Source organism: Sinohyriopsis cumingii, chromosome 18 (genome assembly GCF_028554795.1).
Source record: "Sinohyriopsis cumingii isolate HCF-2022 chromosome 18, ASM2855479v2, whole genome shotgun sequence".
In the NCBI taxonomy this organism is placed as follows: domain Eukaryota; kingdom Metazoa; phylum Mollusca; class Bivalvia; order Unionida; family Unionidae; genus Sinohyriopsis; species Sinohyriopsis cumingii.
In genome coordinates this window covers 22,120,203-22,132,453 of record NC_142978.1, presented here as the reverse complement: position 1 = coordinate 22,132,453, position 12,251 = coordinate 22,120,203, and the positions used below count along the sequence as shown (strand labels likewise).

Here is a 12,251-nt window from a genome sequence, read left to right as displayed (position 1 = left end):
GACTAACACAATGCATTTAAATATCTAATTTAGTCTGGTCTGGCTCAACAATTTTGATATATCATGCTTAAACATTTTGAGCTGGATGGACAGCACAAAAACAATATCTCCCTCCCTCAGAAGACGAGACATAATTTAAACTAAACAAGCAACTCTGGTGTCACAGTGCCTTTAATTGAAATAGCTCTGAACTGTAAAACTCTATGCTAAATGACAAGACTGCCTATAGAAAAGTAAGTGCCCTCACAATTTGCATTGCCTTCTTTCATATCTAACAAAACTGCTTTTCATAACTTAGCCAAAATACTTTTGATAGCTCCCATGATGACTTGAATTTGAGACAAATAAACTGATTTAGTGAATGGCTGGTTGGGGCTAATGGCACATCAGCACATAAAAGTCTAGTGATGAGGCATTTGGAGAAAAGCACCTTGTCTGGAGAAAAATCCACAGCAGTTGATCTGGGCTGATGAAGGCAAGAAACTGAGAACTTTGGGAAATTCACTAACTTTGTATGGACAATAACCTAATGGGGGTGCTCACCAGTTATTATGTACTTTTGAGAGAGTGACGTATGTAAGGTGAAGTTGTTTGCATTTAAAACATGCACAATGGAGAGAATGTTGGCATACCTCTATGCTACATTAATGTAATGTGGATGATATTTCTTTGGATATTGTACTTTTGGAAATTGCACAAGATCTAAGCACACTTCTAACTAAAATGACTGCTCCCTTGTGCTAAAAAATCAGCCTAAATTAGTCTAAAGTACACTATCCATAGCAGCTATTAAAAAAGGGAAAATGAATTTTGCCAGACTAGACAATACCAGCTTCTGAAAGTGCAATGAATGAATCACCAAATATAAAAAATGTAAATACAGTTATCAGCTCATTTTTTATACAATTTACTTCTGAGGTTCAGGAAGTGAAAATGATCAAGTGGAACAAGCACTTTTTTGAAAGGTGCACATTTGGAGCAAGGCCAAGCTGTATACTCTATAACCCATATTACACCCATCAATCATACACCAAAATAAAGGGAATTAAAGGTTCTTTGAATTATACCTAAGATATATAAGGTCTTTTTTAAATAGCCAGTATAACCAGTGAAGAAAGCCAGGGAAAATTCTTTTTCTTTAAAATTCTAACCCTATGCAAAATACGAAACTGTAGAGCACCACCAATCTTGTAAAAGCTAGAATTGTGGGATCAAACCCAGGCATATGGCAGTACCAAGCTAGCATGGTACTAAGTTCCAGTTTCATATATACCTCCTGAAGAATCGGCATAATGAGCCTACAAGTTCTCCCACCCTCTCCTCTCTACTTGGATTCTGCAGGCAAACCACAAGATCGTTCCCATCTTTGAGATGAATGACCGACAGCTGGTCTGCATCTGGAGTAATGCTAAGTCCCATTACCTATTAAAGAAAAGCAAGATTACCATAAATGGTACATTCTGAGTCTGCCAAGTGGTGAATAGTATTATTATACTTCATTTTTTTCATAGATATGATTAGACATAGTATCTCTCCCTTTGACTGTTGTACTATGCGACCATCTTAAATTGATGTTGCCTAGCAATATAAAATGACATGCCGCACCTTATCAAAGGATGTCTTCTTTGTTTCATGTGAAAGCCAACGATAAAATATGGTTACTGTTTATGGTGTCAGATTTGCGTTATTTTGTGCAAACTATAGAGTTACTTTGACCTTGGCTGTTTTAACAACAAAGCAATAGATCTCTTCCTTGTCTTAAATGCAAGCCATCTGCAGAATTTAGTAATAGCATTTGTTAAGGTTCCTGAAGGATATGAACCTGACAGGCTAGACCCACAACTTCACAACTTAGTCCAAATAGAGTAAATGAGAATTTAGTAATGGCATTTGTCAAGGTTCCTGAAGGATATGAAACTGACAGACTAGACCCACAACTTGGTCCAAACAGAGTAAATTAGAGAAAAAGGCCGATGTTTAAGTAAAAAGCAGTTTACTTAAATTCATGGACTATGTACTTGATGACATTAGACAGAGACGTTTATAGGATACTGTGAATTTAAAAGAATGTGGACTTAACTTTCATCGTTTATTTGTAATACATGCAGAATTTACATATCATGGGATATTGTGAATTGGATCAACCTGAACAATATGTATACTGACATGTGACCTATAACTGAATTAATAGTTTTATCATATAAATATAAAATGCCGTGCATCTTGGATTTAAATGGACTTATCATATAAATAGATATAAAATGTCGTGCATTTTGGATTTTAATGGATTTATCATTTAAATAGATATAAAATGTCATGCATATTGGATTTTAACGGATTTATCATAAAAATATATATAAAATGTCATGCATATTGGATTTATCATATAAATAGATATAAAATGTCATAAATTTTGGATTTTAATGGATTTGTCATATAAATACATATAAAATGTCAAGCATCTTGGATTTTAACGGATTTATCATATAAATGGATATAAAATGTCATGCATCTTAGATTTAACGGATTTATCATATATATATGGATATAAAATGTCATGCATCTTAGATTTTAATGGATTTATCATATAAGTAGATATAAAATGTCATACATATTGGATTTAATGGATTTATCATATAAATAGATATAAAATGTCATGCATCTTGGATTTTAATGGATTTATCATATAAATAGATATAAAATGTCATGCATCTTGGATTTTAATGGATTTATCATATAAATACATATAAAATGTCAAGCATCTTGGATTTTAACGGATTTATCATATAAATGGATATAAAATGTCATGCATCTTAGATTTAACGGATTTATCATATAAATGGATATAAAATGTCATGCATCTTAGATTTTAATGGATTTATCATATAAGTAGATATAAAATGTCATACATATTGGATTTAATGGATTTATCATATAAATAGATATAAAATGTCATGCATGTTGGATTTTAATGGATTTATCATATAAATAGATATAAAATGTCATGCATCTTAGATTTTAATGGATTTATCATATAAATAGATATAAAATGTCATGCATCTTAGATTTTAATGGATTTATCATACAAATAGATATAAAATGTCATGCATCTTAGATTTTAATGGATTTATCATATAAATAGATATAAAATGTCATGCATCTTGGATTTTAATGGATTTATCATAAAAATATATATAAAATGTCATGCATATTGGATTTAATAGATTTATCATATAAATGGATATAAAATGTCATGCATATTGGATTTATCATATAAATAGATATAAAATGTCATGCATCTTAGATTTTAATGGATTTATCATATAAATAGATATAAAATGTCATGTGTCTTGGATTTTAATGGATTTATCATATAAATAGATATAAAATGTCATGCATCTTAGATTTTAATGGATTTATCAAATAAATAGATAAAAAAATGTCATGCATCTTGGATTTTAATGGATTTATCATATAAATAGATATAAAATGTCATACATATTGGATTTAATGGATTTATCATATAAATGGATATAAAATGTCATGCATCTTAGATTGTAATGGATTTATCAAAAAAATAGATAAAAAATGTCATGCATCTTGGATTTTAATGGATTTATCAAATAAATAGATATAAAATGTCATACATATTGGATTTAATGGATTTATCATATAAATGGATATAAAATGTCATGCATATTGGATTTATCATATAAATGGATATAAAATGTCATGCATCTTGGATTTTAACGGATTTATCATATAAATAGATATAAAATGTCATGCATCTTAGATTTTAACGGATTTATCATATAAATAGATATAAAATATCATGCATCTTGGATTTTAATGGATTTATCATATAAATGGATATAAAATGTCATGCATATTGGATTTTAATGGATTTATCATATAAATAGATAAAAAATGTCATGTATATTGGATTTTAACAGATTTATCATATAAATAGATATAAAATATCATGCATCTTGGATTTTAATGGATTTAATTAATTAGGATAAATCATAAGTTGTCAATTTATTTGTGATGTGTTCCACTCAATAATATTGTTGTATTTTACATTGGTTCTATCATTATTTTCATGTCTATCTATCTAGGCCTGTTTATTTTTCCAAAAAGCAACTATGACTCACTGACAACAAGTCATCCATTCAGATGGATATGTCATGCAAAATGCATGACTTATAGAAGGGTCAAAGATAAATTTGCTTTTTGTAGACCTAAAACAGGATGTCACCTTATACGTGAGTGTATACGGTACCATTTATACTTGGTTACAAGTAAAACTGTAAACTACACAGACCCAGATATTGTCACATAATGCACCATCAGATCTGGGTCCATGCAGTTTGTTAGGAGTAAGCAGTTGAACAAACAACATAGCCCCTGATCTGCTTGCATATTATGCAATGCCAGATCAGGGTCTATGTTGTTTTGCAGTTGGATGCAACTTCTAAGTGAGTATATACAAAATAAATGGAATAGGATTTTTTCATATAATAATTGCAAAACATTTTAAAAGCTGGTCATGGGTATATCGTGACGTAAAATGTATTAAGGAAGAATTTGAGGGTATATACACATACATCACTAATAGAAATTCCACGTCGGAGTGACTTGTATTTCTTCTTAGGGTCGAGTTTATAGATAAACTTGTCTGTTATCACCATGGCCCTGTCTGCAGTCTGGTTGTGTTTGTTGGTTTTCTTGATGTACGAGGAGAAAAGGATTTCTGAGAAACGGTCACTAGCCTTTAGTGCATTTGCCTTGGTCACAAAGTCGACTGTGCTGCTGTTGTCTTTACTCTGAAAATAAAAGACATCAGGTTTTTGGGGGGTTATTCAAAAGAGTTACTATAAATTATCTTGTAATCATGCAATATAAACTTGCTGTCATCATCATTACACACCCAAACATCTGAGATGGAATGTTAAACTGATCTATCTGTGCAAACAAATAGATCTGATTCCAATCCACAAACTTAAATACTTACAAAAGAAGTAAGCATTCACAAAAACTGATGTCCAACAAAATAAAAAAGCCTTGTCTTTGACTCACCTATAAAGTTAGAAGATGTGTGAGATTTACAATAATTAGAAAAGGAAGAAAGAGTTGAGTTCAAGTAACATTATTAAATATTTTGGTCCCCTGTATCAACCATCTTGTTTATAGTGAACCTACCATACTTGATGTAATATCTTCACCTGCCTTAAACACTTGCAAAATATATCCAGTTCTAGCATGCATATCTCAACATTAACATGTCTTGTGAGAGGAAAGTGACTGCTAAAGCAACTTTCCTAAGCATTATTACTTATCAGCTTCTATGTTAGCATTATTATTTTCATTGAACTTATCACCCTGTATGTGTATCATCTCCACTATCACCTATACAAGTCTCTAAATTAGATCTTACATGTGCTTGATGTAGTGTGGCCATATTGGGAGTCAGAATGAACCTCCTTAGTGAAGAGCTTCCAAAGGAAGCAAATACTTCTAGCATTTGCATTCAAGTACTGTACATACTCGTTTATAAGTCCAACTGCAAAACTGCACAGACACAGATCTGCCATTGCATAATGTGATGGCAGAATAGGGTCTGTGCAGTTTTTTTGTGTGTGTGATTTGGATTTTTAACGTAGCTTTAACAATTTTTTAGTCATATCACTGTGATGTCTGTCGTGTGGCAGATTATAGTGATGCCTAGCACTGGGGAATCATGTTGCAGACATGTAGCATGATGTCCAACCCAGTCACATTATCCTGACACCAGGCTGATCAGTCTAACACTAACCTTAATGCTGAATGCCAAGCGAGGAAGCTGTTAGTGCCATTTTTTAAAAAGTCTTTGGTATGACTTGGCTGGGGATTGAACCCACGACTTCCGCATTGTTCATGACTTTGTTTGGTGTGTGCTTATTATGATGATCTAATACAATTTACATAGTCGTTTTTTTCTTCAGAATATAGTGTAGGTATATGTTAAATACAGTATATTCACCAGTTTTTGCTTTATTAATATCAATAAGAAAAAGCGTTTTGCATGTCCACAAAGTTTCCAAAATGGCCAAGCAGTAAAAAACCTGAAATTTGTTCTTGGTCAGAGAACCACTAAATCATGACCCTGTTTAAAATACATTTTGATCTTTAAAAAAATGGCATTGTTGAAGAATTGTATTCAGTATCAAAACCAAAAATAAAATGATAAATGCCACATAAAAAAACTTTTCAAATAAAGAAGTGTAGTTAAAAAGTGGTTTCTGATTGGTCGTGTTACAAAGATAAAGTTATTACCAAAATGAAATTGGGACTGAACGTCTAACTTAAAAATTTGTCAAATTTAAGATTACTGAAAAAAAATGATCTTACAGAAGCCAGATAATTCCCCTCCCACTTCCGCCTGTATCCCCAGTCTGCTCTTTGACCCTTCAAAACATCTTGTGCAGTGCACTTGGTTTGTAACATCGGCCACTCAGGGCGTGGGACTTTCTTCAGGATCATGTTGGCTCGCCACCTACAAAGAAAAAAAAAATATACCAGGGTCAAACTTACTGTTATCAGCAGAAAATGTCTCTGTTGAAATAAGACATTTTTGCTAAAATTTGAAAAACTGCAAAGAATAGGCTTACAATACTTAGAATTATCTTGCTGCAGCTTAAAGGAACTATTTTTTACTGTACAAGTTATACCAAATGTATCAAGCATACAACATATGTTACTCAGTTTTCCATCATGAGGTTATCATCAATTAAAGTCAAATGCAATGAATTGTATGGAGTAAGAGATTACCACATGAAGTTATCATCAATTAAAGTCAAATGCAATGAACTGTATGGAGTAAGAGATTACCACATGTGGGTATCATCAATTAAAGTCAAACTCAATGAACTGTATGAAGTAAGAGATTACCACATGAGGTTATCATCAATTAAAGTCAAATGCAATGAATTGTATGGAGTAAGAGATTACCACATGAAGTTATCATCAATTAAAGTCAAATGCAATGAACTGTATGGAGTAAGAGATTACCACATGTGGGTATCATCAATTAAAGTCAAACTCAATGAACTGTATGAAGTAAGAGATTACCACATGAGGTTATCATCAATTAAAGTCAAATGCAATGAATTGTATGGAGTAAGAGATTACCACATGAGGGTATCATCAATTAAAGTCAAATGCAATGAATTGTATGGAGTAAGAGATTACCACATGAGGGTATCATCAATTAAAGTCAAATGCAATGAATTGTATGGAGTAAGAGATTACCACGAGGTTGTCATCAAAGTCAAATGCAATGAATTGTATGGAGTAAGAGATTACCACATGAGGGTATCATCAATTAAAGTCAAATGCAATGAACTGTATGGAGTAAGAGATTACCACATGAGGTTATCATCAATTAAAGTCAAATGCAATGAATTGTATGGAGTTCGAGATTACCACATGAGGTTGTCATCAAAGTCAAATGCAATGAATTGTATGGAGTAAGAGATTACCACATGAAGGTATCATCAATTAAAGTCAAATGCAATGAATTGTATGGAGTAAGAGATTACCACATGAGGTTATCATCAATTAAAGTCAAATGCAATGAATTGTATGGAGTAAGAGATTACCACGAGGTTGTCATCAAAGTCAAATGCAATGAATTGTATGGAGTAAGAGATTACCACATGAGGTTATCATCAATTAAAGTCAAATGCAATGAATTGTATGGAGTAAGAGATTACCACATGAGGGTATCATCAATTAAAGTCAAATGCAATGAATTGTATGGAGTAAGAGATTACCACATGAGGGTATCATCAATTAAAGTCAAATGCAATGAATTGTATGGAGTAAGAGATTACCATGAGGTTGTCATCAAAGTCAAATGCAATGAATTGTATGGAGTAAGAGATTACCACATGAGGGTATCATCAATTAAAGTCAAATGCAATGAACTGTATGGAGTAAGAGATTACCACATGAGGTTATCATCAATTAAAGTCAAATGCAATGAATTGTATGGAGTACGAGATTACCACATGAGGTTGTCATCAAAGTCAAATGCAATGAATTGTATGGAGTAAGAGATTACCACATGAAGGTATCATCAATTAAAGTCAAATGCAATGAATTGTATGGAGCAAGAGATTACCACATGAGGTTATCATCAATTAAAGTCAAATGCAATGAATTGTATGGAGTAAGAGATTACCACGAGGTTGTCATCAAAGTCAAATGCAATGAATTGTATGGAGTAAGAGATTACCACATGAGGTTATCATCAATTAAAGTCAAATGCAATGAATTGTATGGAGTAAGAGATTACCACATGAGGGTATCATAAATTAAAGTCAAATGCAATGAACTGTATGGAGTAAGAGATTACCACATGAGGGTATCATCAATTAAAGTTAAACTCAATGAATTGCATGGAGTAAGAGATTACCACATGAAGTTATCATCAATTAAAGTCAAACTCAATGAACTGTATGGAGTAAGAGATTACCACATGAGGGTATCATCAATTAAAGTCAAATGCAATGAACTGTATGGAGTAAGAGATTACCATATGAGGTTATCATCAATTAAAGTCAAATGCAATGAATTGTATGGAGTAAGAGATTACCACATGAGGTTATCATCAATTAAAGTCAAATGCAATGAATTGTATGGAGTAAGAGATTACCACATGAGGGTATCATCAATTAAAGTCAAATGCAATGAATTGTATGGAGTAAGAGATTACCACATGAGGGTATCATCAATTAAAGTCAAATGCAATGAATTGTATGGAGTAAGAGATTACCACATGAGGGTATCATCAATTAAAGTCAAACACAATGAACTGTATGGAGTAAGAGATTACCACATGAGGTTGTCATCAAAGTCAAATGCAATGAATTGTATGGAGTAATAGATTACCACATGAGGGTATCATCAATTAAAGTCAAATGCAATGAATTGTATGGAGTAAGATATTACCACATGAGGGTATCATAAATTAAAGTCAAATGCAATGAACTGTATGGAGTAAGAGATTACCACATGAGGTTATCATGAATTAAAGTCAAATGCAATGAACTGTATGGAGTAAGAGATTACCACATGAGGGTATCATCAATTAAAGTCAAACTCAGTGAACTGTATGGAGTAAGAGATTACCACATGAGGGTATCATCAATTAAAGTCAAATGCAATGAATTGTATGGAGTAAGAGATTACCACATGAGGGTATCATAAATTAAAGTCAAATGCAATGAACTGTATGGAGTAAGAGATTACCACATGAGGTTATCATCAATTAAAGTCAAATGCAATGAACTGTATGGAGTAAGAGATTACCACATGAGGGTATCATCAATTAAAGTCAAACTCAATGAACTGTACGGAGTAAGAGATTACCACATGAGGGTATCATCAATTAAAGTCAAATGCAATGAACTGTATGGAGTAAGAGATTACCACATGAGGTCATCATCAATTAAAGTCAAATGCAATGAATTGTATGGAGTAAGAGATTACCACATGAAGTTATCATCAATTAAAGTCAAATGCAATGAACTGTATGGAGTAAGAGATTACCACATGAGGGTATCATCAATTAAAGTCAAACTCAATGAACTGTATGGAGTAAGAGATTACCACATGAGGGTATCATCAATTAAAGTCAAACTCAATGAACTGTATGGAGTAAGAGATTACCACATGAAGTTATCATCAATTAAAGTCAAATGCAATGAACTGTATGGAGTAAGAGATTACCACATGAGGGTATCATCAATTAAAGTCAAACTCAATGAATTGCATGGAGTAAGAGATTACCACATGAAGTTATCATCAATTAAAGTCAAATGCAATGAACTGTATGGAGTAAGAGATTACCACACGAGGGTATCATCAAATAAAGTCAAATGCAATGAATTGTATGGAGTACGAGATTACCACATGAGGGTATCATCAATTAAAGTCAAATGCAATGAACTGTATGGAGTAAGAGATTACCACATGAGGGTATCATCAATTAAAGTCAAACTCAATGAACTGTATGGAGTAAGAGATTACCACATGAGGTTATCATCAATTAAAGTCAAATGCAATGAACTGTATGGAGTAAGAGATTACCACATGAGGGTATCATCAATTAAAGTTAAACTCAATGAACTGTACGGAGTAAGAGATTACCACATGAGGGTATCATCAATTAAAGTCAAATGCAATGAACTGTATGGAGTAAGAGATTACCACATGAGGTCATCATCAATTAAAGTCAAATGCAATGAATTGTATGGAGTAAGAGATTACCACATGAAGTTATCATCAATTAAAGTCAAATGCAATGAACTGTATGGAGTAAGAGATTACCACATGAGGGTATCATCAATTAAAGTCAAACTCAATGAACTGTATGGAGTAAGAGATTACCACATGAGGGTATCATCAATTAAAGTCAAACTCAATGAACTGTATGGAGTAAGAGATTACCACATGAAGTTATCATCAATTAAAGTCAAATGCAATGAACTGTATGGAGTAAGAGATTACCACATGAGGGTATCATCAATTAAAGTCAAACTCAATGAACTGCATGGAGTAAGAGATTACCACATGAAGTTATCATCAATTAAAGTCAAATGCAATGAACTGTATGGAGTAAGAGATTACCACACGAGGGTATCATCAATTAAAGTCAAATGCAATGAATTGTATGGAGTACGAGATTACCACATGAGGGTATCATCAATTAAAGTCAAATGCAATGAACTGTATGGAGTAAGAGATTACCACATGAGGGTATCATCAATTAAAGTCAAACTCAATGAACTGTATGGAGTAAGAGATTACCACATGAGGTTATCATCAATTAAAGTCAAATGCAATGAACTGTATGGAGTAAGAGATTACCACATGAGGGTATCATCAATTAAAGTCAAATGCAATGAACTGTATGGAGTAAGAGATTACCACATGAGGGTATCATCAATTAAAGTCAAACTCAATGAACTGTATGGAGTAAGAGATTACCACATGAGGGTATCATCAATTAAAGTCAAACTCAATGAACTGTATGGAGTAAGGGATTACCACATGAGGTTATCATCAATTAAAGTCAAATGCAATGAATTGTATGGAGTAAGAGATTACCACATGAAGTTATCATCAATTAAAGTCAAATGCAATGAACTGTATGGAGTAAGAGATTACCACATGAGGGTATCATCAATTAAAGTCAAACTCAATGAACTGTATGGAGTAAGAGATTACCACATGAGGGTATCATCAATTAAAGTCAAACTCAATGAACTGTATGGAGTAAGAGATTACCACATGAAGTTATCATCAATTAAAGTCAAATGCAATGAACTGTATGGAGTAAGAGATTACCACATGAGGGTATCATCAATTAAAGTCAAACTCAATGAATTGCATGGAGTAAGAGATTACCACATGAAGTTATCATCAATTAAAGTCAAATGCAATGAACTGTATGGAGTAAGAGATTACCACATGAGGGTATCATCAATTAAAGTCAAATGCAATGAATTGTATGGAGTACGAGATTACCACATGAGGGTATCATCAATTAAAGTCAAATGCAATGAACTGTATGGAGTAAGAGATTACCACATGAGGGTATCATCAATTAAAGTCAAACTCAATGAACTGTATGGAGTAAGAGATTACCACATGAGGTTATCATCAATTAAAGTCAAATGCAATGAACTGTATGGAGCAAGAGATTACCACATGAGGGTATCATCAATTAAAGTCAAATGCAATGAATTGTATGGAGTAAGAGATTACCACATGAGGTTATCATCAATTAAAGTCAAATGCAATGAACTGTATGGAGTAAGAGATTACCACATGAGGGTATCATCAATTAAAGTCAAACTCAATGAACTGTATGGAGTAAGAGATTACCACATGAGGGTATCATCAGTTAAAGTCAAATGCAATGAATTGTATGGAGTAAGAGATTACCACATGAGGGTATCATCAATTAAAGTCAAACTCAATGAACTGTATGGAGTAAGAGATTACCACATGAGGTTGTCATCAAAGTCAAATGCAATGAACTATATGGAGTAAGAGATTACCACATGAGGGTATCATCAATTAAAGTCAAACTCAATGAACTGTATGGAGAAAGAGATTACCACATGAGGGTATCATCAATTAAAGTCAAATGCAATGAACTGTATGGAGTAAGAGATTACCACACGAGGTTGTCATCAAAG

General features: G+C 32.7%; 1 protein-coding gene across 1 annotated transcript in view; it reads right to left on the bottom strand.

Moving 5' to 3' along the window:
• LOC149776206 (unconventional myosin-Id-like) overlaps positions 1–12,251 on the bottom strand; it is a 148,158-nt gene that overhangs the window by 19,558 nt on the left and 116,349 nt on the right. The window contains exons 19-21 of the mRNA XM_089942541.1: positions 6,391–6,535; positions 4,608–4,826; positions 1,274–1,422 (exon numbers count right to left, since the gene is read on the bottom strand). Of these exons, the coding sequence (XP_089798667.1) occupies positions 1,274–1,422; positions 4,608–4,826; positions 6,391–6,535 (513 nt within the window). The remainder of the gene's footprint in view (positions 1–1,273; positions 1,423–4,607; positions 4,827–6,390; positions 6,536–12,251) is intronic.